The sequence below is a fragment of the Ipomoea triloba genome, chromosome 2 (assembly GCF_003576645.1).
Source record: "Ipomoea triloba cultivar NCNSP0323 chromosome 2, ASM357664v1".
Taxonomy (NCBI): Eukaryota; Viridiplantae; Streptophyta; class Magnoliopsida; order Solanales; family Convolvulaceae; genus Ipomoea; species Ipomoea triloba.
Genome location: NC_044917.1, coordinates 5,890,518 through 5,916,432, shown reverse-complemented (window position 1 = coordinate 5,916,432; position 25,915 = coordinate 5,890,518). Strand labels below are relative to the sequence as shown.

The 25,915-nt window shown below is 32.6% G+C and overlaps 2 protein-coding genes across 3 annotated transcripts; both read left to right on the top strand.

The window, feature by feature from the left end:
- On the top strand, positions 1–4,703 carry LOC116011024 (probable receptor-like protein kinase At2g42960). 2 transcript variants are annotated; one of them, XM_031250521.1, is made up of 8 exons: positions 1–473; positions 875–1,804; positions 2,007–2,129; positions 2,463–2,633; positions 2,740–2,869; positions 2,990–3,199; positions 4,086–4,258; positions 4,366–4,703. In XM_031250521.1, the coding sequence occupies exons 2-7, from the start codon at positions 1,047–1,049 to the stop codon at positions 4,212–4,214; spliced, it is 1,521 nt and encodes a 506-aa protein (XP_031106381.1). In that variant the 5' UTR covers positions 1–473; positions 875–1,046; the 3' UTR covers positions 4,215–4,258; positions 4,366–4,703. The 2 variants fall into 2 exon arrangements, with proteins under 2 accessions (XP_031106381.1, XP_031106380.1); XM_031250520.1 differs by having other exon boundaries at positions 4,086–4,619.
- A 6,784-nt stretch (positions 4,704–11,487) lies between these two features.
- On the top strand, positions 11,488–14,273 carry LOC116006093 (WRKY transcription factor 71-like). The gene is made up of 3 exons (XM_031246365.1): positions 11,488–12,450; positions 13,021–13,170; positions 13,494–14,273. The coding sequence occupies exons 1-3, from the start codon at positions 11,933–11,935 to the stop codon at positions 13,906–13,908; spliced, it is 1,083 nt and encodes a 360-aa protein (XP_031102225.1). The 5' UTR covers positions 11,488–11,932; the 3' UTR covers positions 13,909–14,273.
- The last annotated feature ends 11,642 nt before the right edge of the window (positions 14,274–25,915 follow it).

The window sequence follows — 25,915 nt, the reverse complement described above, 5'->3', positions numbered from 1 at the left end:
CCTGTATAAGGTTTCCTCCATTGACAATCAAGCTTTTCTGAGCCTATTCTTCACAGTTTCACACTGAATCATTTCACGTACACGCACATCTTTTTTGACCCTTCGTTGCTTCTTCTATATTATACGCAATGTGCTAAATGCATCTTTCTCTCTCTACATTTTGCTTTTGCAAAGATTAGATTTTTGTCTGGCCTGGTTTAAGCAATTGTGTTGTTTTTTTTGCCTGGGTTGTCTGTGGTCCACATTTTGCCCACTCCACAGTTCTACTTCTAAACTACTTCTCTGCGAAACTTTTAGCTTTCTCTTTGGCTTGCTTTTGTGGATTCTCTGTTCCACCTCTGCATTGCCATACCTATCCGTGCTTATCTACTCTGAGTTGCTGCAAAAAGAGGCCCCTTTTTTGGTCCTTTGGGTTCTCGAGGAAGACGAACAGGTGGGCTAGGTTTCCCTTTGTGTTCCAGATCACTATACTGGTAATTTCTCCCTTTCTCCTTTGCTCAATTGCTCTATATTGAATCCAAGTCTCTATCTTTATCTGCCTCTTATTTGTTTAACTTTGTTTCTAAGTCTTGCCTGTGTTTATAAAACGATTTAGGTTTGCAGATAAATTGGGTTCTATCGTTTGTGGTGTTCTTGTTAATATATTTTGGAATCTTCGGTGATGTTTCATTCTTTGGACTTTAATTGGAATGAAAATGATTCATAGTATGTTAATGTAATTTAGTTTCTGCATTTGCCTTCAAAGTTTATGCCTTTAATTGCACTAACGCAGACTCTCTATCTCTCTCTCTCTGGTTTGTTTGTTTGTTTGTTATGGTATCTGGGTTTTGAATGCTGAATGAATGAATGGTTATATTTTATATTCTTTTTGCAGAATTACATCACAGGTGTTTGGAGTTACAAATATAGAATAGCAAAAAGCTGTCAAGATGTGGTTATAATTTGCATACCTCTGATAATTCCATTACATTTTTCTGGGATCCAGGAGGGTCATGGAGTAAATCTGAGTTTTGAACCTAGAGGGCTTTCCTATACATCTGCTGGCAATGTCGTCTGGGAGTTTAAACACTGAATTATCAAAGAAGACATCCTTTTTTGGTCTAAAACTATGGGTCGTGATTGGCATCTGCATTGGTGTGTTCATTGTTGGGGTTCTGTGTCTGTTGTCAGTGTGTGCCACATTTCGCAGAAAATCTAGAAGAACATTAGACAAGTACTCACATTGTAAAATACCTAATATTTCAAAGGACATCACAGTTGACAGAATTGATGCTCCAAATGCTAATGAGCATCCTGAAAGTTTATCTCTAACTGTTAATGATAAATCAAGCGAGAAGCATTCAGAGAAACTGACTGTTCATTTAGGTAGGAGCAAGTCAAGTGATACCGATAACATCAGTCAATGCAGCTCAAGTTACCGTCTTGAGAGGGGTTGTAGTTCACAGTCAGGGGAGGAAGGTAGTTATGGAACAGCTCATAAACAGTCTTCATATGTTCCAATGCCGTCTCCTCTGGTTGGCTTGCCTGAGTTCTCGCATCTTGGGTGGGGTCACTGGTTCATGCTTAGAGATCTTGAGCATGCAACAAATCATTTCTCGGCAGAGAATGTGATTGGCGAAGGTGGCTATGGAATTGTTTATAGGGGTCAATTGATCAATGGGACAGAGGTAGCAGTAAAGAAACTCCTTAATAATTACAGTGGCCAAGCAGAGAAAGAATTCAGGGTTGAAGTGGAAGCTATCGGCCATGTTCGACACAAGAATCTTGTGCGACTTCTTGGTTATTGCATTGAAGGTGTTCACAGGTAATCATCTTCAAGAAAATGAGTCTCTACTCGCCCGTTCAGATTGAGATGGAGACATTCGATGTTTTTATGCCGGGTTCCGCAAGTACTTCTTCCATATTAGTATAAAAATGGTTTTTCTTGCTCTAACTCTTGTATTCTCAAATCAAGATTTTCAATTGTCATGTCTTTTTCTTAAGGTTGCTCTGTTTTCCACTTGAAGGATGCTGGTGTATGAATATGTTAATAATGGCAACTTGGAGCAGTGGCTTCATGGTGCCATGCGACAACATAGTACCCTTACTTGGGAAGGCCGCATGAAGGTCCTTCTTGGTACTGCAAAAGCGTGAGTTCCAGTATCCCTCACAACATTTTGAATTTGTGCTTTGGCTCATCTATTGCTAAATCTCTTCATCTCTAAACTTATGATCTGTACTGGTTATGAGATTTTGAATTCTTTTCATTCCTTGCGTAACTTGTTTTAAAAATTTCATTTATGTTATCATACATTTTATCCTAAATAACATTAATGCTTGGATCTACTCTATTCCAATTTAAGTTTAATGCCTTGAATCCTACCAAGGAATTAGTTATATCTACAAGCGGATGGCAATCCATAAAATTAGCTCGGTTATTTGTAAGCACAAGCCTATAAAGGACTGCATAATATTTCTTGCAGGCTTGCATATCTACATGAGTCAATAGAACCAAAAGTTGTTCATCGAGACATAAAATCCAGCAATATCTTGATTGATGGTGAGTTCAATGCCAAGGTTTCTGATTTTGGACTGGCAAAGCTTTTGGAATCTGGAGAAAGTCACATAACAACAAGAGTAATGGGAACATTTGGGTATGTGGTTTTCTACGTCACTTGTTCTTGGCTATTCTATTTTGGAGTCATTGTCTGATTACTACTGTTTTTGGTGGGAATACTAACGATTTCCATATGTTTTCAGTTATGTGGCTCCAGAATATGCAAATTCTGGGCTACTAAACGAAAAGAGTGATATTTACAGCTTTGGTGTCTTACTACTTGAAGCAGTAACTGGAAGAGACCCAGTGGATTATGGCCGTCCTGCTAATGAGGTTACTCAATCCTTCGTTTCTAAACGATTATCATGAAAACAATATTACTTCGTACAAAGTTCAGCCCTCCCACTCTGTCCACCAATTCTCTTTAGTAAAGAATGTCTGTACATTGCACAGGTCAATCTTGTTGAGTGGCTAAAAATGATGGTTGGTAACCGGAGAGCTGAGGAAGTCGTGGATCCTAACCTCGAAGTTAAGCCCAGTACTCGTTCTTTGAAACATGCACTGCTGGTGGCACTTAGATGTGTCGACCCTGACTCAGAAAAACGGCCTAAAATGAGTCAAGTTGCTCAAATGCTGGAAGCTGATGAGTTCCCTTATCGTGAGGTGCACCTGCATTACATTGGTCCATTTATAGACTCAAATTTAAGCTTTTTCAGTTTCCTTGTTAATACTACGAGTAAATACCAACGTTCTCTGACTTTGGTGGCACCGTCACTTTTAGTCCTCAACTTTTAAATCAACAACTCCCAGTCCTCTTACTTTTTGTTTCTAGCTATCCACTGTCCTTTCGTTAGAATTTTGTCCTTTCACAGTTAATGTCTTCAATAATTTGTTTTTCACTTTGAACAACCCCATGCCCTCACCCGAATACTTTGAAGAAATCCATGGCGTAAATTAATATTAAATTCCAACTAAATAATATATATAAATATACTTATCAAATTTTTCCCTTAAAATGGACTTATCATGAGGAAACAAATTATTTAAGACATTAATTTTTGAAAGGACAAAACTGCCCTTGAGAAAACGGCTTGAGACGGTCAATTCTAATGGAAGGACTTTAGATGGCTAGAAACAAAAAGTAAGAGAACTGGGAGTGGTTGATTTAAAAGTTGAGGACTAAAAGTGGCAGTGCCACCAAATTCGGAGGACTGCTGGTATTTACTCTTAATACTACATGCCCTGTGTTCTTCTTTACTGCATTTCAGTTCGTTCTAAGCTCAAGGAACACAAATCCGAAAGCTAACACCTACCCTAACTGGGGTAGAGACTTTAAGCTGTTAAAAGTAATTATTTGAAGAATGCACCAATCAATCATGTGAACAGAAAACATCTGCAAAACTTAATTAAAGAGTAGCATATATATATATATATATATATATATATATATATATATATATGTATGTATATATGTATGTATGTATATATATATATATATGTATACTGCTGCAGATCGAGGCCTTAGTTGAAGTTCTTGTGAAAATTTCAGGATCGAAGAAACAGAAGCCGAACAGCTAGCATTGAAATCGAATCTACAAAGGACAGTAGCAGCTCCCAATCAGTTGACGTGGAAAGCGGGGTAGGAAAATCAGATACATCTCTGATAATTCACGGATAGGACAACGGGCGCATGCTTGTGATCTGGCAACCCTTAGGCTGACAGTAAGTTCCATGTTTTGTTTATGTTTGTTTCTGGAGAGAATACTGCATCTGAGAGAGACACTGAAGTGATGGTAACCAACTTTACAATTCAATCATGGCACTGGCAGATTGGCAGGTAGCTGCCCGAATAGCGCAGACTGGGAAAGATTGGTTCTTTGATTGTACAAATGTGTTTTTGAGGATTGTCTTTTGTGATTTTGAGTAGATTACTTGTGTACGGTTTTCCTGTTCTCCGAAACATGTTCTGCAGATGGAGGCATTATTTGTATATCCTGCAAATTGTGGCTATTCATTCATCATCATTGTTGTTACTGTTATATACGGAGTATAATTTATGGTATCATGGTCCTTAGAGAACTAATAGTCATGTCCAATGGGATAACTATAGCTAAGTTGGTAAGAGGTTTTAAGTTTAAATTTTTATGAGAATTGTTTATTGGCTTTTTTTGTTGGAGTTTATTAGCTATGAGTAACTTAAAGAAGGTTTATCATTGCCGGTTAGAATCACAATCTGAATTTCATCAAATCATACATTTGAATACTGTGGTTGATCTTTTATGTGTGTGTGAATGAAGTAGATTGTGGGGCTCCACCATAGTTATATTATGGACGAAGGTGTACGTTGTTACATGCACCCAAACATATCTTTATTTTTTGTCCTTATACATCCTTTTGTCAACTTAAATTTATTTAATTTTTTTATACAATTAAAATTAATGTGCGGAGTATAAAAAATACATTATTAAAAATCTCTAATTGAGATCTTTTAAATGTCACATATATTAATATATACTCCGTATGTTTTTAAAAAAATAAATTTATAGGTACATAAAATTATTATTTTTTGAACTACTAACTCTATTACATTGTAGTACTGTTGAAGCACAAAGAGTCAATACCGCCTCCACTGAGGCTCGATCTCATGACCTCCCATATAGAAAAGTCACTACATGCCATTTGAGCACAAGATACTTGGCAAATGATGTGTTTTTAATTGAGTGCTTATGGACATTAAAATTTATGTTTATGAGCGTATAAAACAAATATTAAAAGCATAATACATAATAATGTTATTAAATATGATGTATTAGTTTATACTTTAATAATATAAAATAAAGTTGTTTTAAAGCAAGTTCACGATATAATTTGCCTTGGAGAAAATATTTTGTCTTTTGTGAGCAAAGAGATCTAATAGTCATACTGCAAGTTAACCCAACGGGGTAGCTCAAGTGGCAAGTGAGCTCTCTTTGTGGGGAGGAATTCCAATTCCCACAAGTGACGATTCCCCCTGGGCCAGCTCCTGTGCCTCTCGGAGCGTTATAATTAATTTTTATAGAAAAATTTTCTCCTAATATCATACACTTTAAATTAAAGCTCAATTTTAAAATTAAATTCTTTTGACTTTACTGTTATTATTACTGGGAAGACTTTAGGGCATTATTGCGTGGCAAATGGGTAGCCATAGAAATAGGTGATTTCAAAATTTTAAATTAAAATATCATTAATAAGAATTCAGCTCTCATTACTTAAAAACTTAGTACAAAGTTTCAATTATTGTATTACACTATTAACATTACTTTGAAAAAAATCTTCTAAATATTATCTTTCCAAAATTTTTAAAATAAAATATTGTACTTCTACAAAAAACTATTAATATTAATATTATTATTTAATATAAACAATAATTAAAATATTTATATTAATAATAGCAAAATAGAAAAGAAATAAATTTTTAGCTGTAAAAACTTTAGAAATATTTAACTATTTGTTTCCAATATTAAAATTTTTGCTTAACATAATTAATAATTTTGATTTTTTTTATGTAAAATAACAACAACAACAAAAACAACTTTGTAAAGCAAGAGTTTTTTTTTAAAAAAATTTTTCTTAATATAGCAATAAAGAAAACAATATATTTAGGAGGGTTTTAATAAATTAATTCAAAAAATTAATAAAATATAAATAAATATACAAATTAAAACTCAAATCTATAAACCTACAATAGTACAAATATTTTAGTAAACAAAAAATTGTGTGAGAAACTAGGATGTCTTATATGAGATAAATTTTACAATTATAATATTTTTTTTAACGAAAATATAATGTTTTTCTATGTGCCAATAATTATTATATTTTCTAAAAAGCATTACTTGTTTATTGAAAAATATTGATAAAAAAATGTATCTACTCCGTAATACTTCTTTACATATAGAAAATTATTACGGAGTACATTTTAGCATTATATATTTTAGATGTCTTATTTGAGATAGATATTTTCACTATATAAAATAAACTAATTACAATATTATAACAAAATTGTTAATCAAAAAGAAAATATGACAAATAATTAATATCTATCAAAGTTCTAAATAAATTCCATCCATCCATATCTAAAGAAAAAAAAAATGCAATTATCCCAAAAAGGAGAAAAAGAAAAACATCATCCACGCGAAGCAAATTCTCTATGCCTAACTTGGACTCTGCTATAGAGGTAAAAATCTTTCACTACAACTATGACATTATGACACCTTGTTTTATTTTAAAAATTTATTTACATTGTACTTGGTCAAACTTTACTATAACGCATACACACACATATATATTGCACATGCGACACGCATTGAAGGCAGAAACGCTTGTATAGTTGTATAGCCAGGCAACCTGAAATGTTTGACTTATTTTAGATAATTAGATGATATGGTCACAACTATTATCTGATCTAATGATATGTATTAAGTAAACATCACTATTATGTAATAGTTCACAAACCATATAAGAGAGATAAATTGTGTTAAAAATTAAAGATTTTATGCTATAAATTAGACTAAAAGAGTGCTGATAAGAATAAATTAAACCCACCATTTAAAATATTTCAATTTTTTAGCAATAATATTGGTTTGGCACTTTGGCCCGGCTGTTTTAGTACGTAAGTACATTCCTAGCTAAGTAGCTCACTGGTCAAGAGTATTGTGGGCATGCAAGAGTAATTGTTTGTCTCTCCAATGGAATATTGATCATTAGTTAGGCCTCCAGACATGCCTTAGCCAATAAAATTGCAAATTTAATGTATAGCTGCAGTTAATGCACGGGTGATCCACTATGCCGCATTAATTATATTAGTTAATGTAATACTTATATAGTACTTAGGGTGAACAATGAATCTGCCAAATTCACTTTAATTTCTTAAATACGCTCTTATCTAATTTGTATATACTTAAAGTAAACGAGATGTGAATATAACTTCTCAAAATTCGTTATATCCAACACTTAATAACTAATATAAGAGTGGAAGGTCTAAACCTTTTTCCCCTCAATCATGTCAAAGAGCTAATTAAACAAATTTAATTTATGTAATGTGTTTCTTCGAAATTTTGACCCAAATGCATTAAAAAAATTAATGTTGTCTATTTTTTTTTTAGTTAATATCTATTTAAAAATTACCCATTTCCAATCAAAGGAAAAATTTACCATTTTTGGGTTCTCCTTAGCCACAATTTGTATTTTCAAAGTGAGAGAGTCCTTGTGCGTAATAAGCAAAGGTCTAGTCTCTATGTTCACTGTTCAGTTGAGTTACCATGATTTACATCATTCCAATTTCCAGATGCTCTGCCGCGCCGGGGCAGGGAGACTCTTGGAGTTTAGGATTCAACCTTTTGGATTAAAAAAAAAAACAATAAAGTAGAGAAATTGTTGGCATAATACATGCTTTACTGCACCTTTGATCATCATGCATGTACACTTTTTTTCCGCATTTGAAGGCAATAATGCAATGAATGCGCCAAAAGCATGGAAAATACTGTACGCAAAATGCATGCTAGCATGCATAGCATATATATAGCTTCTATATATATTTTTGGCACTTTGTACTCCCTCCCTTCCAAAGTCAACAACAGCAATTTGCTCTTTTGCTTCCGCCTAAGTTAACGGTACAACTGCCCAAATCGTCACACATCTTTTTCCTTGTATATGTACTATAGACATGTGACGATAATTACAATTAATAAGCTATATGTATAGAATCAATTAATGGTTCGTATGTCACGGTACTAGTTAACAGTACGTATTAGTGACCAACTAACCATACATATGTCGAAACATATCACATATCATATGTGATATGTTTCGTTACCCTCTCTATTGTTACAATACTAGTTTGTATAGTACTGTACATATTATTGGATAAAATTAAACTATAATGTATGTACAAAATTAGTCAACGATTCATTTCTCACCATACATATGTAAGATAATGTTGCAATAATAATGGAATTTGGGGATGACAATTGCCTCCTCTTTGATAATACATATACACTTGACCCGGCAAACCAGTGAGCATATCAGTAACCAACCAATGGCAACTCTTAACTGGTTAGAACTGAATACTCCATGTCCCTTCTCGGTAGCCCGAATCATGAGCAAGGCACTCACCTTGAGACCGGGAGGACTTCTCGACCCATCACCCGTCTCTCCGGTATCTAGCCGGCCCATGAAATCTTGTCTCAATCACGTCATGTTCATCATATCCCCTACATCATATAGCACTTGGCACCACCTGCCTAACCGGCTAACTTGCGCCTTCCACATGGAGGACATGTCGGGTCCGCGGCATGTGTTCCTTCCTTCGCCTATATAAGGCACATTTAATACTGAGAAAGAGATTTTTTAGCTTCTCCAACTACTCAAAATTTATCCGAATTACCCTACTCACTTCTCAAGTAAAAGGGGCGTAACATCATTAGGTCAAGTCTGAATTAAGCGCATCACTCTTGTATATGATTAATACAATCTAATTTTAATAATATTTTAAAGTATATTATTAACAAATTAAGTTATAATTTTTTAGACTAGTTGTACTTGTGTGGCGAGCTTAATCGAGATATATAGTGTTAGCAAAAATTAAACTTGATTGTGACAATCTAAATACGAAAAGCATGCTTCATCCACTTAGTTACCACTTTCAGGACTATTTAATTTAATTTTTTTGAATAGATATAGATGTAGATCGAATTTAAGTCAAAATTTAATTAATTAACTAAATAAATAGTAAATATTAGCTTGGAAGTTAATTCTATATCTATATATAAGTTTTAACACTTGTATATTATATCTAATTAACCTTCAAAAATTAAATAATCTTTGCAAGCATCTTTTATATGTGATATACTTTATACACACAGATAGACACAAACAGTGGTGACAAGTATGAATGTATGATGAAGAGATGAAATACAATGGTTGCAAAAATTGTACGTACAAAGAATTGAACGTGCCAAGTGGGTTGTCGGCTAGGGTCAAATGCCGGTGCCGGTCTCCGGACACGTGGAAGAGAGCCTCCGGTCCTTCCTTCCATTACCTCTCCTATCACAATTAACAGCCTCGTATCCACCTTGGAATCCTTTGACTTCCATTCTCCAGCTAGCAAAGCTGCTGCATGTGTTTGACTAAGGGGAAAAACTTGCAAATTTGCAGTCATTACCTAAGAATGTGTATGGAATAAACTCTATTTTGCATTGTGATACTACATGCGTTTGTCCATAGCTGATTGACTCATACCAAGAATACTACATGCTTGTCCATTGTTATTAGGGCCACATGGTAAAAGAAATTGAAGAATTCATTAATTTATGGTCCCTTTTTGAGTGGTTGTGATCGATAAAAGTAATGTTACATACTAAGTATTTTTTTTTCTCAATATGACACTATGCACATAAAAAAATTAAGTACATAAAAATGAGGCATGAGCTATTTGGCAAATTATATCATGGACATATCACATATGTACTTAAAAATAATATTATATGTACATCAAAAAATTAAGGTGCATCAAAATAATACTATAAATTAGTAAAATGGTACCAATTGATCAATTATCACTTAAATATATCATTCTTTATTTTCTTTTATATAAATAAAATAAATATATTAAAATCTCTTTAAAAATATCTTGTTGAGATTTTTAAATGACAACTATATTAATATATTTTTTCAATATATCGTTTAATATTTTGTGATGAACTTGCAATAGTAGTGGTTTTATGAACCTACAATATTGAATTTATGTACATACAGTAGTCAACTGTAATGTAGTGATTTATGTGTTGAACATATAATATATAAACATAAATGTGCAATCCAATTATTAGTTTAGACTTTTAGTTGGGATGGAACACATACTTCAATTTGGTATAAGAACCAACACCATGTCAAAGGTCACGCGTTCAAACTATAAGAATGCAGTTATCTTAAAACTCATGAGATAATACTAAAAAAAAAATGTAGTAAAATATTTATTTATTTACAAAAAGTGTTATTTATGTTAAATTAGTACAAGATTTGAAATGAGTAACACTATTTTAATATATTTTATTTTCTTGTAAAACTTCAATGATATTTCTTTGTGATATAAACGTGAAATTTAAATTGAGATTAAAAGATGTGCTGCCTATAGAGATTTCATGCCTTACGCCGTTGATTGTGTAAGTAGGTGAATATGGCCTTAAATTACTAAAAAAATTGGCAGGTGATGGACATATATGGTGCCTAACACATTTATTTTATGCCACCATATTCTTTATTTTTTTAAAAACAATAATTTGATGGTTATTCCCTCGCAGTCTTTTAAAATTTTTTTTTTCTGAAAAAAAAAAACAGGTTTGATTAAGACAGTTTGTTATGTGGAAATTCTTCAAATCTCATTAAGATTTTATCACATGACTTCTATGGTATGCTTTATTTAAAGGCACTCTTTGATGTCTCTTTGTTAATAATAATATATAACGAATATGCTAAAAACCCCTATAATTATCCTTTCTTGACGTGCCATCTTTTCATTAGATATTTAAATTCATTATTCTTAATAATAATAATTTTACTGAGACTCAAACTCACAACCTCCCATATGGAAGAGTAACTTGATATCACTAGACCACAATGTCCTTGACAATAAGTGGTCTATTAATTTTGCTCAAATGATCAATATTATTGTTGGTTAGTTAATTTCATTAGGTGGAGGGGTCAAATTGACAAATTTAGCAAAAATTACAGGTTCACATTTGTTGACTTAAGAATTGAAGGATCACATTTCTAAATAAGAAATAATCAAGGGACTAACAAAATGCGGTTATCTCTAATAATTTTAAAAAAATAATATTGTAATTTTGAGGTGGAAAATGTTGTCTATTAATCTATCTAGCTTCTTGAGTAGCCCAAAATTCTATTCTCCCCTCCAACACCCTTCTTTCTCTCTCTCTCTCTCTCTCTCTCAGTCTTTCTAAACTATTGAAGCTAAGAAACCTAAAACAACCAAGCACTTCCCATCTCCCTAAAAAGCAATAAAAAAGCTACCCAAAAACCCACTACCCTCGAAAAGAAGATAAGATCTTGTTCATATTCACTTACCAATTCAAGTCTCACTTAGCTTCAAGAACCTCGGATCCATCTCAACTGGTTTTTGCTGTTTCTCCCAATCTTTAATTTTAGGAAAATATCACCGATCCCAATTCAACCCCCCTTATCTTCTTTTTGGTTCAGGTAGCTAGAAAGCAAATCAAGATCCAAGAAAGCTTCAAAATCCATTCCTTTTCCAACAAAAAGAGGGTTCAGATTCCCTTTTTTGATTTTCGAGTCTGCCTAGAAATCACTACAACGTTGTTGTTTGGTTTTAATTTTCTCTCCATGTCTGATAACCCATTCTATTTCCATAATCACATGGGAAGTGGAAGGATCAACACATTCCCTTTCTTCGGCGATGATAACTCCGACCACAACCCTTCTTCTATCTACTCTTCCTCCGATCATCACCCGCCGCCGTCTGCTCCGACACAGAATCTCCTCCACCAAGAATTCCTCCCTTCTCCGTTCATGAGTTTCACCGAGAGCTTACAAGGCTCCATGGATTACCACACTCTCTCCAACGCTTTTGGGATGTCTTGCTCTTCGTCCGAGGTTGTCTGCACTCCCACAGATCATCATCATCAGCAGCAGCAACAGAACCAGGAATCTTCTAGAAAGAGTAGTGTTTCTGCGGGAGAGGCGGCGGGGGAGAATATTCCGTTTGTGGCGGCGAATTCATCGGTGTCTTCCTCGTCCAGTGAGGCTGCAGTGGGAGACGGAGAAGAAGATTCCTCAAAGAGCAACAAAGATCTGTTACTGCCCAAAGGGTGTGAGGACGGAGATGACAAGTCCACAAAAATGTAGGATTTTATTTATTTATTAATTTATTATTTTGTGGTTTAATTTAATTTAAGCTCAAGATATACATATATATAACACCTTATGTCACGCCATGTTTCCTTCAATTATATTCTTGAATTGTTTGGTAGAATTAATTAGTATACATACAACTTGGGTATATTATTTCTAATTTGGACTTTGGGAAGTCTTGTGCTACCTAGTCTTTTCAACCCATTACATTATATTTTACCAACAAAATTTAGACTATTTAGCATAGAATGAAAATAGTATGATCTTAATTTAATTTCCTGATATTTTTTCTGCTTCAAGCATCAAAACATTATATTATATTCCTCTAAAAATTGAATTGATTTTTCTTCTAGATCTTCCCCCAGGTGGAATCCAATTTTCATGATAAACAAAAACCCTAATTTTGTCGACATACAGCATATATACAACCAACACTCCTAGCTTGCATTATGTATGAAGATCAGAACATACACTAATTATTAAGGTTACATTAGTGGTGTGAGTGAGAATATATATCAGAATGAAAGTAGTTAAATTGGTGTATTAATATAATATTTCAGAAACAAAGGTGCAGCGAAGAAGAAAGGGGAGAAGAAGCAAAGGGAACCAAGATTCGCCTTCATGACAAAAAGTGAGATTGATAATCTTGAAGATGGATATCGCTGGAGAAAATACGGACAGAAAGCTGTCAAGAACAGTCCGTTTCCCAGGTTTTCATTTCATTTAATTTCCTCCTAAACCTATTCATGATTAGATTTTTCAACCAACCTTAATCTTCTAGAAAAGCACATTAATAAATGTAAGATTGTGAGAACAACCCAGCCAAATTGGTCAGATTGTTGATTTAGTAACTATAAAATTACAAATTTGGGAGCTGCCTTCACGATTTGAATGATCAACTATGAGCAACTTGACTGCTTTATCTCCTTTGTCGATTAAGCTCAGAAAAACATATTTAATCATCTACACACTCTCGATAGTGACTGTAATATTGTATGTATGATGTATTATATTCAACATTGTATTGTTGCAGGAGTTATTACAGGTGCACGAGCCAAAAGTGCACCGTGAAGAAGCGTGTGGAGAGATCATACGAAGACCCAACAATCGTGGTGACCACCTACGAAGGGCAGCACAACCACCACTGTCCGGCGACTCTACGCGGCAATGCGGTGGCGCTGCTGTCCCCAGCGTCATTCTTGTCACCATCTCCGGCCGCACTCATGCCCAATTTCCATCAAGACCTCTTGCTCAATCCAATGCTCTCCGGCGCCCCAAATTTCCAGCCTTCATCCATGTACGGCGGCTATCATCTTCACCACAATCACCATCTTGGCCTCAACCCTCACCACTATGATCATCAGATCACCCAATCGCCAGTCGATCAGTACACTTTATTCCAGGACATGGTTGTCTCATCATTGGGCCATAAACAGGAGCATCCATGAGATGGAGAGAGTACGTTATTCTTCCTGCACGCCTTGCTCCTGTTCAACCAACATTTATGTATAATATAAATGTGTAGTCTCGATCATCACTATCATTTTAATTTTATAATTGAGAGACGAAACATATTTTTCAATTCAGTATTAGAGCCATTAATGTTTATATTTATTGTCGGAGCTACCGGGATGGGAGAGTGGGGTATATATATAGACAGTGAAGGGCATGGGAGGCTTATTTTTCAGTTTTCACCTTGTGAGATTATGATGTGTTTATTTGGTCATGAACTTGTTGAGTCTTCTTTGAAGATATTGTAGATGACTGGAATTAAATTATTTTTGATAAACATTTTCTCTTATATGTGCTCAAACTAGCTCAACCAAACTATTTATTCGTCACTCCTAATATTCCATCCAAAAATTGCCATTACAAAGAATTTTTAAGGTGTCAAACAACGTTATTCCTATGTCAATTTGAATCAGGTACTATGTGGATATGTTTCTTCATAGTGTTCGATGCACTCAAACGTACTATGAGTAATTGTATTCAATGCAAATTAGCATGATGCCGATTGATACTAAATAAAAGAGTTATAGGCGGGCTAAATATTCATAATTTGTATGAGATAATTAAGGTACGTGGATGGATACCCATACCCTAACCAGAGGTTTGGCATTTGTCAATTCTAATTGTGATGACTACCGGCCAAAAAGGCATTCCTAATTAGTCAATAATTGTAGTGTTGAATGAGAGAGACAAAACTGTAGAGAAAGGAGTCTTGTTGGGCTAGCAATTAATTCAAAGAGAACAAAGTTTTGATCGAGAACGTATGTAGCTAATAAGCACTGGGAATAAAATCAAGCAATTATTGAAAAAGCAATCATTATTGTTTCAGTTTTTCCCACTCCAGCTGGGGATGGATAGATGATGAAAGAAGAGGTTGCAGCACATGCCTAAAGATAAGCTTGACATTGTTGACCTCGGCGCTGATAATTAACGTTGTCTCTCACGAACTAATAACCACAATTCACAATGTCCAGCTTGACTCAAAAGAGAGCAGGTTTTTTGTTACTTTCAGGATGTACTAACACGCCACAATATCGATCTGCAACATTGCGCATCCATGTTTTCTAGATCAGAGTTTGGAATATTCAATTCTACATATAATCTAATACTCGTATAGAATAATTTAATTCTCACATGAAATCAGCAAAGAATTTGATAGAATTAATTCAAACGGGGTTGGTTTTTATAGTTACATGTACATTTGTTGAAAAAATATATAAAGTAAACATGGCATAAGAATTATTTTTTAACGTGAAAACTATATAAAAATCATAAGTGTCAAGACCTTGTGGTCGAGTGGCACCGGGTTGCATTCCTATATGGAAGGGGTAAGTGGAAGCGATATTGACTTTTTGTGCTTAAGTAATTATGAACAAATACTGCATTGTAACAGAGTCAATAGTACTCAAAAAAATATAAAGTTACTTTAGGTAACTTTTCAAAAATAAGCTAGTAGCTTTTTAACCTTTTTTTTTTTTCATCTTTAATATAAGCTAGTAGCTTTTTAACTTTCTTTACAAAAGTGGTTTTGATATAAGAAGGAGAATAAAATGTGAATTTCCTATTTTACCCCAAAAATTTTAAATTTTTTCGTCAAATTTAACGGCCAGGGACTAAACTCGCCACTTCACGAATAACTGAGGGACTAAACTTGGATATGGTCATAACTCTGGGACTGAGTCGTCACTACCCCTATAACTCAGGGACTAAAGATGTCATTTTCCCTTTCGATCAATCCATCTAGTATGATCAATGACTAAAAAATGACAGGGTCAATTTTATAAGTATTAGTATGTATAAGAGAATTAACTTAGAGATTCCATGTATATATTTCTTTAATGTAACAAAACTAATTAGACCAAATATGTTCCTTTTGCAAACTAGCACCAGTAACTCAATTGCATATGAAACACTACCAACCAAAAAGAAAACAAGCAATGAAGACGAAGACAATGCCAAACCTATACTATCCAAAGTGAATTAACAAAACTTAAGAGTAATTCTAACCAAAAGTAATATCTAGTATCTACTACCTAATACCATACCAACTACAATAAGTATTTAATTATTTTTTTAGAAAAGTGCAAATTAAACATTAATTTGAATGTCAACTACAACGAACTTCTCATATATATAATCTTGCATTGATATACTTTGAATTACTTATGTAAATACAAACATTGGGCATTAAATCGGTCGCTCAATGCACATGTAAAACTAGTATATAATATATAAACATAAATGTATGTGTTTGCAGTCCAAAACTATCAGCTTATACTTTTAACTGTGATATATTGAGCACATGATTCAATTTGGCATTATTAGAGTCAATCTCATGCAAGAGGATTTGGTATTATTGGAGTCAATCTCATGCAAGAGGTAAGAGACGATGGTACAATATTGCTTGAAGCATGTCAAAAGTAATTGACTTGCACACGTGGGGAAACTATATATCAATTCAAATTTTTAATTATAATGAAGCAAGTGATTCAATTCTTAGCATCAACCAAATTTATCTTACACACATATCTTACAAAAAATAATGTGGCATAATATGGAACTTTTAGAATCGAATATTGTTCTAAGCAGTTACTCGGGCCGCCATTAATAGTGATGTTAGTTTGATTTGGTCAATCTAGTGGGTTGAGTACAGTTATACTATCTACCTCGAGTGGGATATTATCACTATCAGAATTCCTATCAAAATGTAAACAAAGAAACAAACTTTGTCCTGATTAAATCAATTAACGTTACATCCGAACGTATGCACACAATATAATGACAATTTCATTATTAATTATTTCACGTGCTTAATCATCATGTGTATAGTCACGGCGACAAGATTGGGATCGAATTGAAGATCTATGGAACGTTGCTGAGATGAGAACAAGCTCCCCAATTGGTATCTTAAACGTAGCTTAGCGTGTTTAAGTGTCACACTTAATCAAGAGGCTGCCAGCTATATGTTCTTGGGTGCCTACCTACTCTAACAACAAATTAAATACCAATCAATTAAAAAGAAATGTGTTCAAGTACTTATATGCTAATCGTATCGTTTGAGTATGAAATAATATATAAAACTAATGAATAATCTTAAGCTAAAGATTTTGTGGTCAAGCGGCATGAAGTGGTTCTTTCAAGTGGGAGGTTATGAGTTTGAGCCTCAGTGAGTCAAAAATTGAATAATCTTGATCACTATATGTGAATGTTAATTATCTTTTAGTTCACATCGAATGCATTTATTTAGTTTTGATAAATGTGTGGTTAAAGTGAGGGTAGATCTGTAGTGAAAAATATATAATATATAATATATTAATAATATGAGTGTCATGTATTATAAATGTGTATTTAAAAGTATTGTGATTGCCAAGGACCTTGTGGTGCAGTGGCATCAAACCCTTCCCTTTATACGGGAAGTGGTGGGTTCGAGCTCCTCAGTGGAGGCAATACTAATTCTTGTGCAGATGAACAGATACTGCATAATGTTTATTAAGGCTAAATAAACAAACACATGTAAATGTTCATGATCATATATAATTCGTTTATTTATAAGAAATAGTTTTTTTTTAATATTTTCTTCATTCTTTCGTCGTCCTAATTAGCAAAGTTCCTTTCCGACGGAGCCTACAACTCCTTCGCAAAGGAGCACGAATTGTGCATAATCAGCACTTGTGGGTGAGAATTATCAAATAGCTTAGCTAGGTTTACTTTGATAGGAGTAGGACAATAGGAAAAATACAAGTAAAATTTAAAAAATAAAAAATAAAATTAGACTAGCGTCTAAACTAAAGTAATAATGTAATATACTAGTATATGAAAACTAAATAAATTAAATTAAATTGTATTTAAATGAGTTTGTTCGTGAACAATCTTAAATGAATACTAAACGAGCATGTTCGTGAACCTTATCAAACGAACAATAAATGGGCATTTTCATGAACATTATTAAACAAACACTAATGTGCTCTTAACAAACGAGCCTACAAATGTTTATACTCTATTCGTTTATTAATTAAACTAGCTATAAAATCTGTTCATTTATGTTCGTTTATGTTAATAAACGAACGCTTACATACCAAACATGAATACGAGCATTTTACTGAAAACTTTGATCGCTAACACCCTTAATTATTTTCAATGATTTAGAAATGGTAAGTATCACGTTCTCATAAGTAATGAGCGTGTAAGGTTCATATTTTTATTTTTATTTATTTATTATTATTTTTTATGATGAAGAAAAGTTACAGTCACTATTCGAAGGTTCACAGTGAATAAATCTTGCTACTATGTAATAGTCCACAAATTACACAAAAGATGTAAACTGCATTATTAAAATATTTGTGACGGACTGACCGAGAGATTGCTTGCAAGAATCAAAACCGTGATCTTCTGCTACAAAAATTATGCTCAATGCTTCACTCACTCAATCAACTCTTGAGCATGTAATAGTTGTGTTGGAGAACATAACAACGTAACCATAATTAATATTAACAATTTTATATACTCCTCATAAGTTGAACTTTAATATATATATGTTAATTTCACTATAAACTTTCAACACTGATTAAATGTCATGAGTTATAAATTGGCCGGAGTAATTTCTTCTCACCTAAATTTGTTTGTACCAAGAACCAAGACATACATTGTCAATTCAAGGTAGAAGACTTTGTGTTTCAATTTTAAAAGCAAATAGTTCATCTGCTCCACCAATGGAGACATATTTGTTCTTTAATTATAAGGCGATTATGAAAGGGAAAGTGTGTGTAAACATTTTTCTTAACTATACTGTATTTATTAATCCTTATAGTCATAGCTAATTAATGACCAACATCAACTCAATGGACACGTTGCTTACATGTCGACGATATACTCATATACCTAATTGCTTGATTAATCCATGGATCTCAAAGTCAAAAGTCACTTCAAAAGCAGCTTCTTCTTCTTCTTCTATTTATTTAAATTTATAACTTGAGTGCATTATTAATTATTAGGGGATGCATTCTCAAGTATGCATGTAATAATTAGAAAAATATCGCTGTATTTTTTTTAATATATTCTCTACATAATGTTGATAGACAGATATGATTATTTAAAAAATTTTCGACAATACACGTTCTTATGTATAAATTTTCAGAATTTATTAAGAGTGTGTTTGGAAACCTGAAAAATGAGTCATTCTACATAAAACAGTTTCATTTCTAATACTACGTATTTGGTTGAATTCCAAAAAATTGTATTGGTGTGTCTGACTCATTTTTTTTTAAATGAGCATAATTGTATAAATAAATATTTTAATTGTTTTGTTTAGAATATGATAACATTTATAGTAATAATATAAAGGAAAAATAGTCAAATAAGCCACTAAACTTTATACGAAAAGTCAATTTAACTGTCAAACTTTAAAAACTTATAAACATGTTATTTTCGTACATTTAGACTATAAAACCAATTATGACTTATAATAACAGGTTACTAGGGTTTCGGCAGGCTCCGACAACTGACGTTGGAGAAGGCTATTAAATCCGGTGACTTAGCTAGTTGCCTTCTCATCGGAGAAAAAGACAACCATCTGGCGGGGGTACATCTATTTGTGGCAGTAATAGGTTGTGCGAGAGCTCCGGCACCGCAATCTTCCACTGCTCCTCCCTTGTCCCCGACGCCGGATGATCCGTCCTCCGATAGCCCGGAACTTTTCTTCTCACCTAAATTTGTTTGTACCAAGAACCAAGACATACAATGTCAATTCAAGGTAGAAGACTTTAATTTGTGTTTCAATTTTGAAAGCAAATAGTTCATCTGTTCCACCAATGGAAACATATTTGTTCTTTAATTATAAGGAAATGATGAAAGGGAAAGTGTATGTGTGTAAACTTTTTTATTAACTATACTGTATTTATTAATCCCTATAGTCATAGCTAATTAATGACCAAAATCAACTCAATGGACAAATGCTCCCCCCCAAAAAAAAAAAAAACCCTCAGTGGACAAGTTGCTTACAGGTCTACATACCTAATCCATGGATCTTAGTCAAAAGTCACTGCAAACAACTATTTATTTATAATAATTTTCACAAAAATTGGCATTATATGAAATTAATCTGTTATAATGTGTCTATATATCAACTAAATCTAATAAGGCTCAATAAAGTTAGACTTATAATCCAATAACCTTGTGGTCTAGTGGCACCTAGTTGTATTTCATATGAAAGGGAGTGTGTTCGAGCCTTAGTGGAAGCGATATTGTGCTTCTGTACATTTTGCCTGTTCCGTTAAGAATGTCTTAGGTTTGAATCACATCTCAATCTTGACATAATTTTTGAACATACACTATGAATATGATAGAGCGTATAAAACTTAATATAAACTTTGATTAATTAATTAGTCATACTATATACATTTTTGAACATACACTATGAATATGATAGAGCGTATAAAACTTAATATAAACTTTGATTAATTAATTAGTCATACTATATACATATCGTTCAAAGTTGAACATAAAAGATTACAAATAAGAAACCATGAAAATCAAAGTTGAACATAAAAGATTACAAATAAGAAATCATGAAAATCATTTTCTTGCATTTTTTAAATAACAAATCTAGGTTAAGTTTTTCTTTTCATTTAATTAGTTTTCTTTTGATTATTTAGAACAAGACTCAATATTTTAATTTTTTTTATCTGTAATTCTATAATTGTACAATTGTAAATTACTTACAAATATTATGTTATTATTTTTTATTGAAGAAAATTGTTCTTAGTAAAAAATAATAGCTAAATAGCATATTTTACTATTAAAAAAAGTACAATTAACACCTGAACTTAAAAAGCTCCAATTGACTACTTTAACGGTTAAAAAATGCAAAATTTATTTTTCATAGGTTCCCTTTCCATAGTCAAGTTATTTTATTAATGGAACTTTCTTCAATAAATTAAAGAACAGTAGATTGGTCATTAATAGAAGGGTCCAATGAAGAGGAAATCAACCATTAACAAAGGGTTCGGAACATCATGAACCATCAAGTACCTGCAACCAAAAGCAACATCATGAACCTATATATACCCAAAAATCTACACAATTTAGCGTGATCATAATCGGTTGCTAACTAGCTAGACGTTTACAAATAAACATATTGTTCTCAAATGACCATGACCCCTCGTTCAGCACGCACCCAAAAAGTGTCCTTCTCATGGAAGAATTGAAACACAAAAAGATTGGCCGGGCTACACCTCTCTAACGTGGAACCCCTTCACTAAACGCCACACCGTCACCATCACCATCACCTCAAACATTAAGATACTATTTCATAACATAATTAGTTTATCAGTCAATTTTGACTTATTAAATCATTATTAACTGATTGATTTAGTTAAACAGTCAGTATGAGTGTTTGATTAATCAGCTGTTTATTGCTCCAAAATGTTAAAATTCAAAAAGTTGTTCAAACCAGCTTTTTGAGAAAATAAATTATATCTTTAAACGTCATTTTGCATGTAATCAACTATCCGCTAACAACTAATTTGACAAACTTTTTCTTTACAACCAACTAAAACTATCAGCTAGTCAAACCTACCAACCCAATCAACTAACAGTTATCAGCTAACAACTATTTGTCAAACACCTCGATATTTTTATGTCAGGAAACAGCCCACCAGCACCCAACAAAGCTCAGTTCCCTCTACAACACCCACCACCCCCCCCGGCTTCTTCCTTATCCAAAGTTATATGGTTGTTGCGATCTTCCAACTCAGCTCCTTTACTCCTTCAGGCTCGTCGTCGTAGTGCAAATTAGGATCTATCATATCGGAAAAACACTTACAAACAGTGGTAGAAAAGCAAAGAAGCAGTGAAATGGAGTTGGAGAGAGAGAGGGTATTTCATGATGATGAGCCCACCATGGTGTGAAAAGGGATGAGAGATTACGTGTATGAATGAGATTTTGGGATATAATCTGTACACTAAGATTTGGAATGTTTCATTCACAAGTTGAAGATATTCGGATGAAGTGGCTACGTTTCAAGCCTTCAAAGATGCTTGTGTTAATGGATGATTTTTTTTTGGGGGGGTTAAAAAATCCCTTGTTAATGGTTGATTACTCCTCTGCATTGCCTCCATTAATGACCTTTCTTTTTTCTTTTTTTTTTTTTTTTTTGAAGAAAGCTCCATCAATAAAATAACTGGACAACAAAAGGGGATCAGTGAAAAATGAAACTTACATTTTATTTTACAATTAAAGTAGTCAATCGATTTTTTATTTTTTTAAATTCAGGATGGTAATTACATTTTCTTGAGTAATAGAAGGTAGGAGCTATTTAATCATTATTAGATTTTTTTTTTAATTCAAGAAGCTATTTACATTTTCTTGAGTAATAGAATGTAGGAGCTATTTAATCCTTATTAAAAGAAAAAAAAAGAAGAAGATCGCTAAAAATACTATTTATGTAATTTACAAAACAACATATTTTGGATCATATATGGACATATGGTACACGATATTGATGATATAACTCTTGGATATCACATCATGGGAGTATAGTAAAGTCTTCGTTGTATGTCATTTCATGTGGCCGCTTTAAACCAATTATCACCCTCATTAGTAAGGAGGAATATTCAACGGTTATTATAATATGATCCCGTTTTCTTTAACATAATCTTTACTATTTATAAAATATATTAAAAATTTTTGAAATAAATGACAAAGGAAAACTATATATAGATATCTTTAATTAAGATAGATTCGGTTTGATGTGCAATCGAATTGATTAATTGTCTTGATCTGAGGCCATTGATTTAATAGTCAATTAAAAAAAAATCGTATCTAACAAAATTTATTCTATGGAATAATAGTATATTACTCATTATAAAACTAGGGTCATACTTTTGTAATACCATCTTACGGATCCTTATTCGTGAGAAAAGTCGGATCGGATCATTATACAAAATAATAATAATAATAATAATAATAATAATAATATAAAAATTTAATAGGAGCCAATATGAATAGTTCATATTAATTTCTAATTAAAGATTTTAACTGATTTTCTTATCTTACCCTTAATTATTATTGACTATTCTCTTAAATAGCCCCATGGCTCTGTTAATGTTTGACGCCGATGGAATCATTAACTTCATACTTCCGTTAATGTTTTTGCCCCTATGGAATTGCCAAAATTCTCCTAGGTTGAGAAAGAGTACAGTGTTAGAAATGTTTCATTAAAGTGAACTTTATGTCTTCACTTAGTCAAAGATCACTTAAAATTATTGTCATTAGCACAATTAGCGGTTGTCTTGGTGAAACTCATTGAGGTTATTATATTAAGTATGACTATGAATCCTAAAATAATTCGAAAGTTGGTTCACAAAATGAATTTTAGAGAAATATGAATCTTATTCGGGAAGAAATGGAATATGCAGGGAATCAAATATAGGTCATGTATGGAGTATGAATTTTCTTTTATTATTTGGTTTGTGGAAGGAATAAATTACGTTTCTAATACAAAATACAAATTGTTAATGACGAATTAGGCATAATCAAAACTACTAAGATATTCTTGAAAATTCAAGAGTAGCATAAATACATTGATACAAGATGAAGAATACATAATACAACTGCGGTCTAAATCCTATACACAATAAGGAAAACACATGGTATCATATACCATAACATCATTGCACGAATCCTCCTCATTCACTACCACCAGTAAACAAGATGCAATAGAGACACAATCAACTAAAAAAAAAACTAAGCTTCACTAAAGATTGAGATGATGAAGACAGTTCCGAGTCTCAGTAAAAGCTAACTAAGACAAATTAATTTAACATCCTCAAATTAGTACTCTTTATCCAACTATTTTTTTTCAATGGTTGATCACGGACAAGAATCAACGCTCTCATACAAGTTTTTACCATAAAACATAATAGGGATGACAACAAAACATATACTCCGTATCTGTCATTTAAGTAAATTCAAATTAAAACTGAACCCAATTAATTATATTAATATCCAAACCAATTAAACTTATTTAATAAATTTCAACAAAATGAAAAATCCCAACAATACACCATGCAACTACACAGATAGATATAAATGCATTTTATGTTAGAATCTACGAACTAATGCATGAGTGCACACAATTTATTACATGAATACATACATTCTACTCCCACGTAAGCTTGAATGACGGTGGAGACCCTAGAATAGATTGTGTGCATTCATGTAATAAATTGTTTACACTTGTGCAGTTTTCACGTTCTCATCTAAAACATGATTTTCATATATAAGTTTTGAGTAACTCAATAATTTGGTAGGGCTTACATAATAAAAATGCCTTATAATTGCAATATAAAAGAGTCAAAGGGAGAATAAAAATTAGAAATATGTGTAGTAAAACTCAGCTAGTTTTACTTTTCACTACCATTCCAAAATAGAAGTCATAACTCATGAAGGAAAAAAGAAAGAGGGAAGGGTAATTAAACTTTCTAGAGAAGTTCTTTCAAAAGTTTTATAGGCAAATGCCATTTTTGTCAAAATGATTGTTCTTTCTTTTCGGTTTTGTGTCAAAATGATTGTTCAATAATAATGTGGATAGCACTATACATGGTCATGACTCATGGTCATACTCATCCTAGCTAGTTCCTAGGCTTAACTTAGGGGCAGTTTGGATGGTAAATAGAACTTCAACCATCCACACTGCATGCAGGTCATGTCTCCAGCCCCTATGTGCTATGCTCTATTGATCTATCATCTATGTAGGGTAGCGAGTTGGGTTGGACCACCCCTTAAGTTAGGCTATCTCCAACTCAAAATATCAGATTTCAACACTAACTCACCCAAAAAAAAATATTCTCAAATATTTTTATACTTTCTTTTTTAAATTTCAAATATTCTTATACTAAATTTTATTAATCTTCAACTCATTTACACCAATTTTTAATTTATTCCTACACTAAAATAATTTTTATTCTCATGAATTAAAATTTTATATTAATACAAATTATTTTAATATAATATATAATTGTAATGCGAATAATATTTTTATTCCACAATAATATAACATATATTTACATTTAATTTTGAGAATTACCATATCGTTCTCACATATATTCAATATTAGTCTTATTTAATCTTGATGAGATTTTTCAAATTATATAATTTATTTTTAATTATATAAATTTTATGTTTAAGTATTTAACATATGTAAATACATAAAAAAAACAAAAAAAAAAGGATACAAAAGGAATAAACAAGGACAAAATAAAAAAATAAAAAATAAAAAATTTTCTGCACTAAAATGGCGTTAATGAAGACTGTAACGCTATATATGACATTGCATTGTTCACCAATGCCATTTTAATGGGAAATGGCACCTTCATTGGAGGGGTGATTACACCAAATTTCCCCACCAAAATAGCATTTGACACCTTCTTTGGAGAAGGCCTTAGCCCTTGCGCTTTTGTGAGTTTTCTACTAGACCATGTGCTTTATTTTATAGCCAAGTTGATAATCACAAAATTTTAAATTTAATTCTTTATAAAATATCTATTGAATTTCTTGATTAGAACTAATCAGCTTTGACTGATTTACTTCTTTTTAGTTATTTATTGATTAAGGCTACAAGATAAACTTTACCCAATTTATAAGTTATGACGATAGACTTTCCTGTAAATCAAAGTAGTATGAACCATTTTTTATTTACTACTCTTAATTTCGTATTTTGCTATTTATATTTAAAGAGCTGTTATAAAATTGGTTTGATTGCTACACAAAATGTAGCAATGTATTGTTTAGTACTAATTTTGGGCCGATTGGGCCAGTTCTATACCACCCAGGGCCCAACTAACTGGGGAAGAACTACATGTAATAATCTGCCAAACTATATTAAACTCTTGATAAAGAATGATGCTATTCAAGCTAAATCGCAACACGTGTATGCACTATGCAGCATA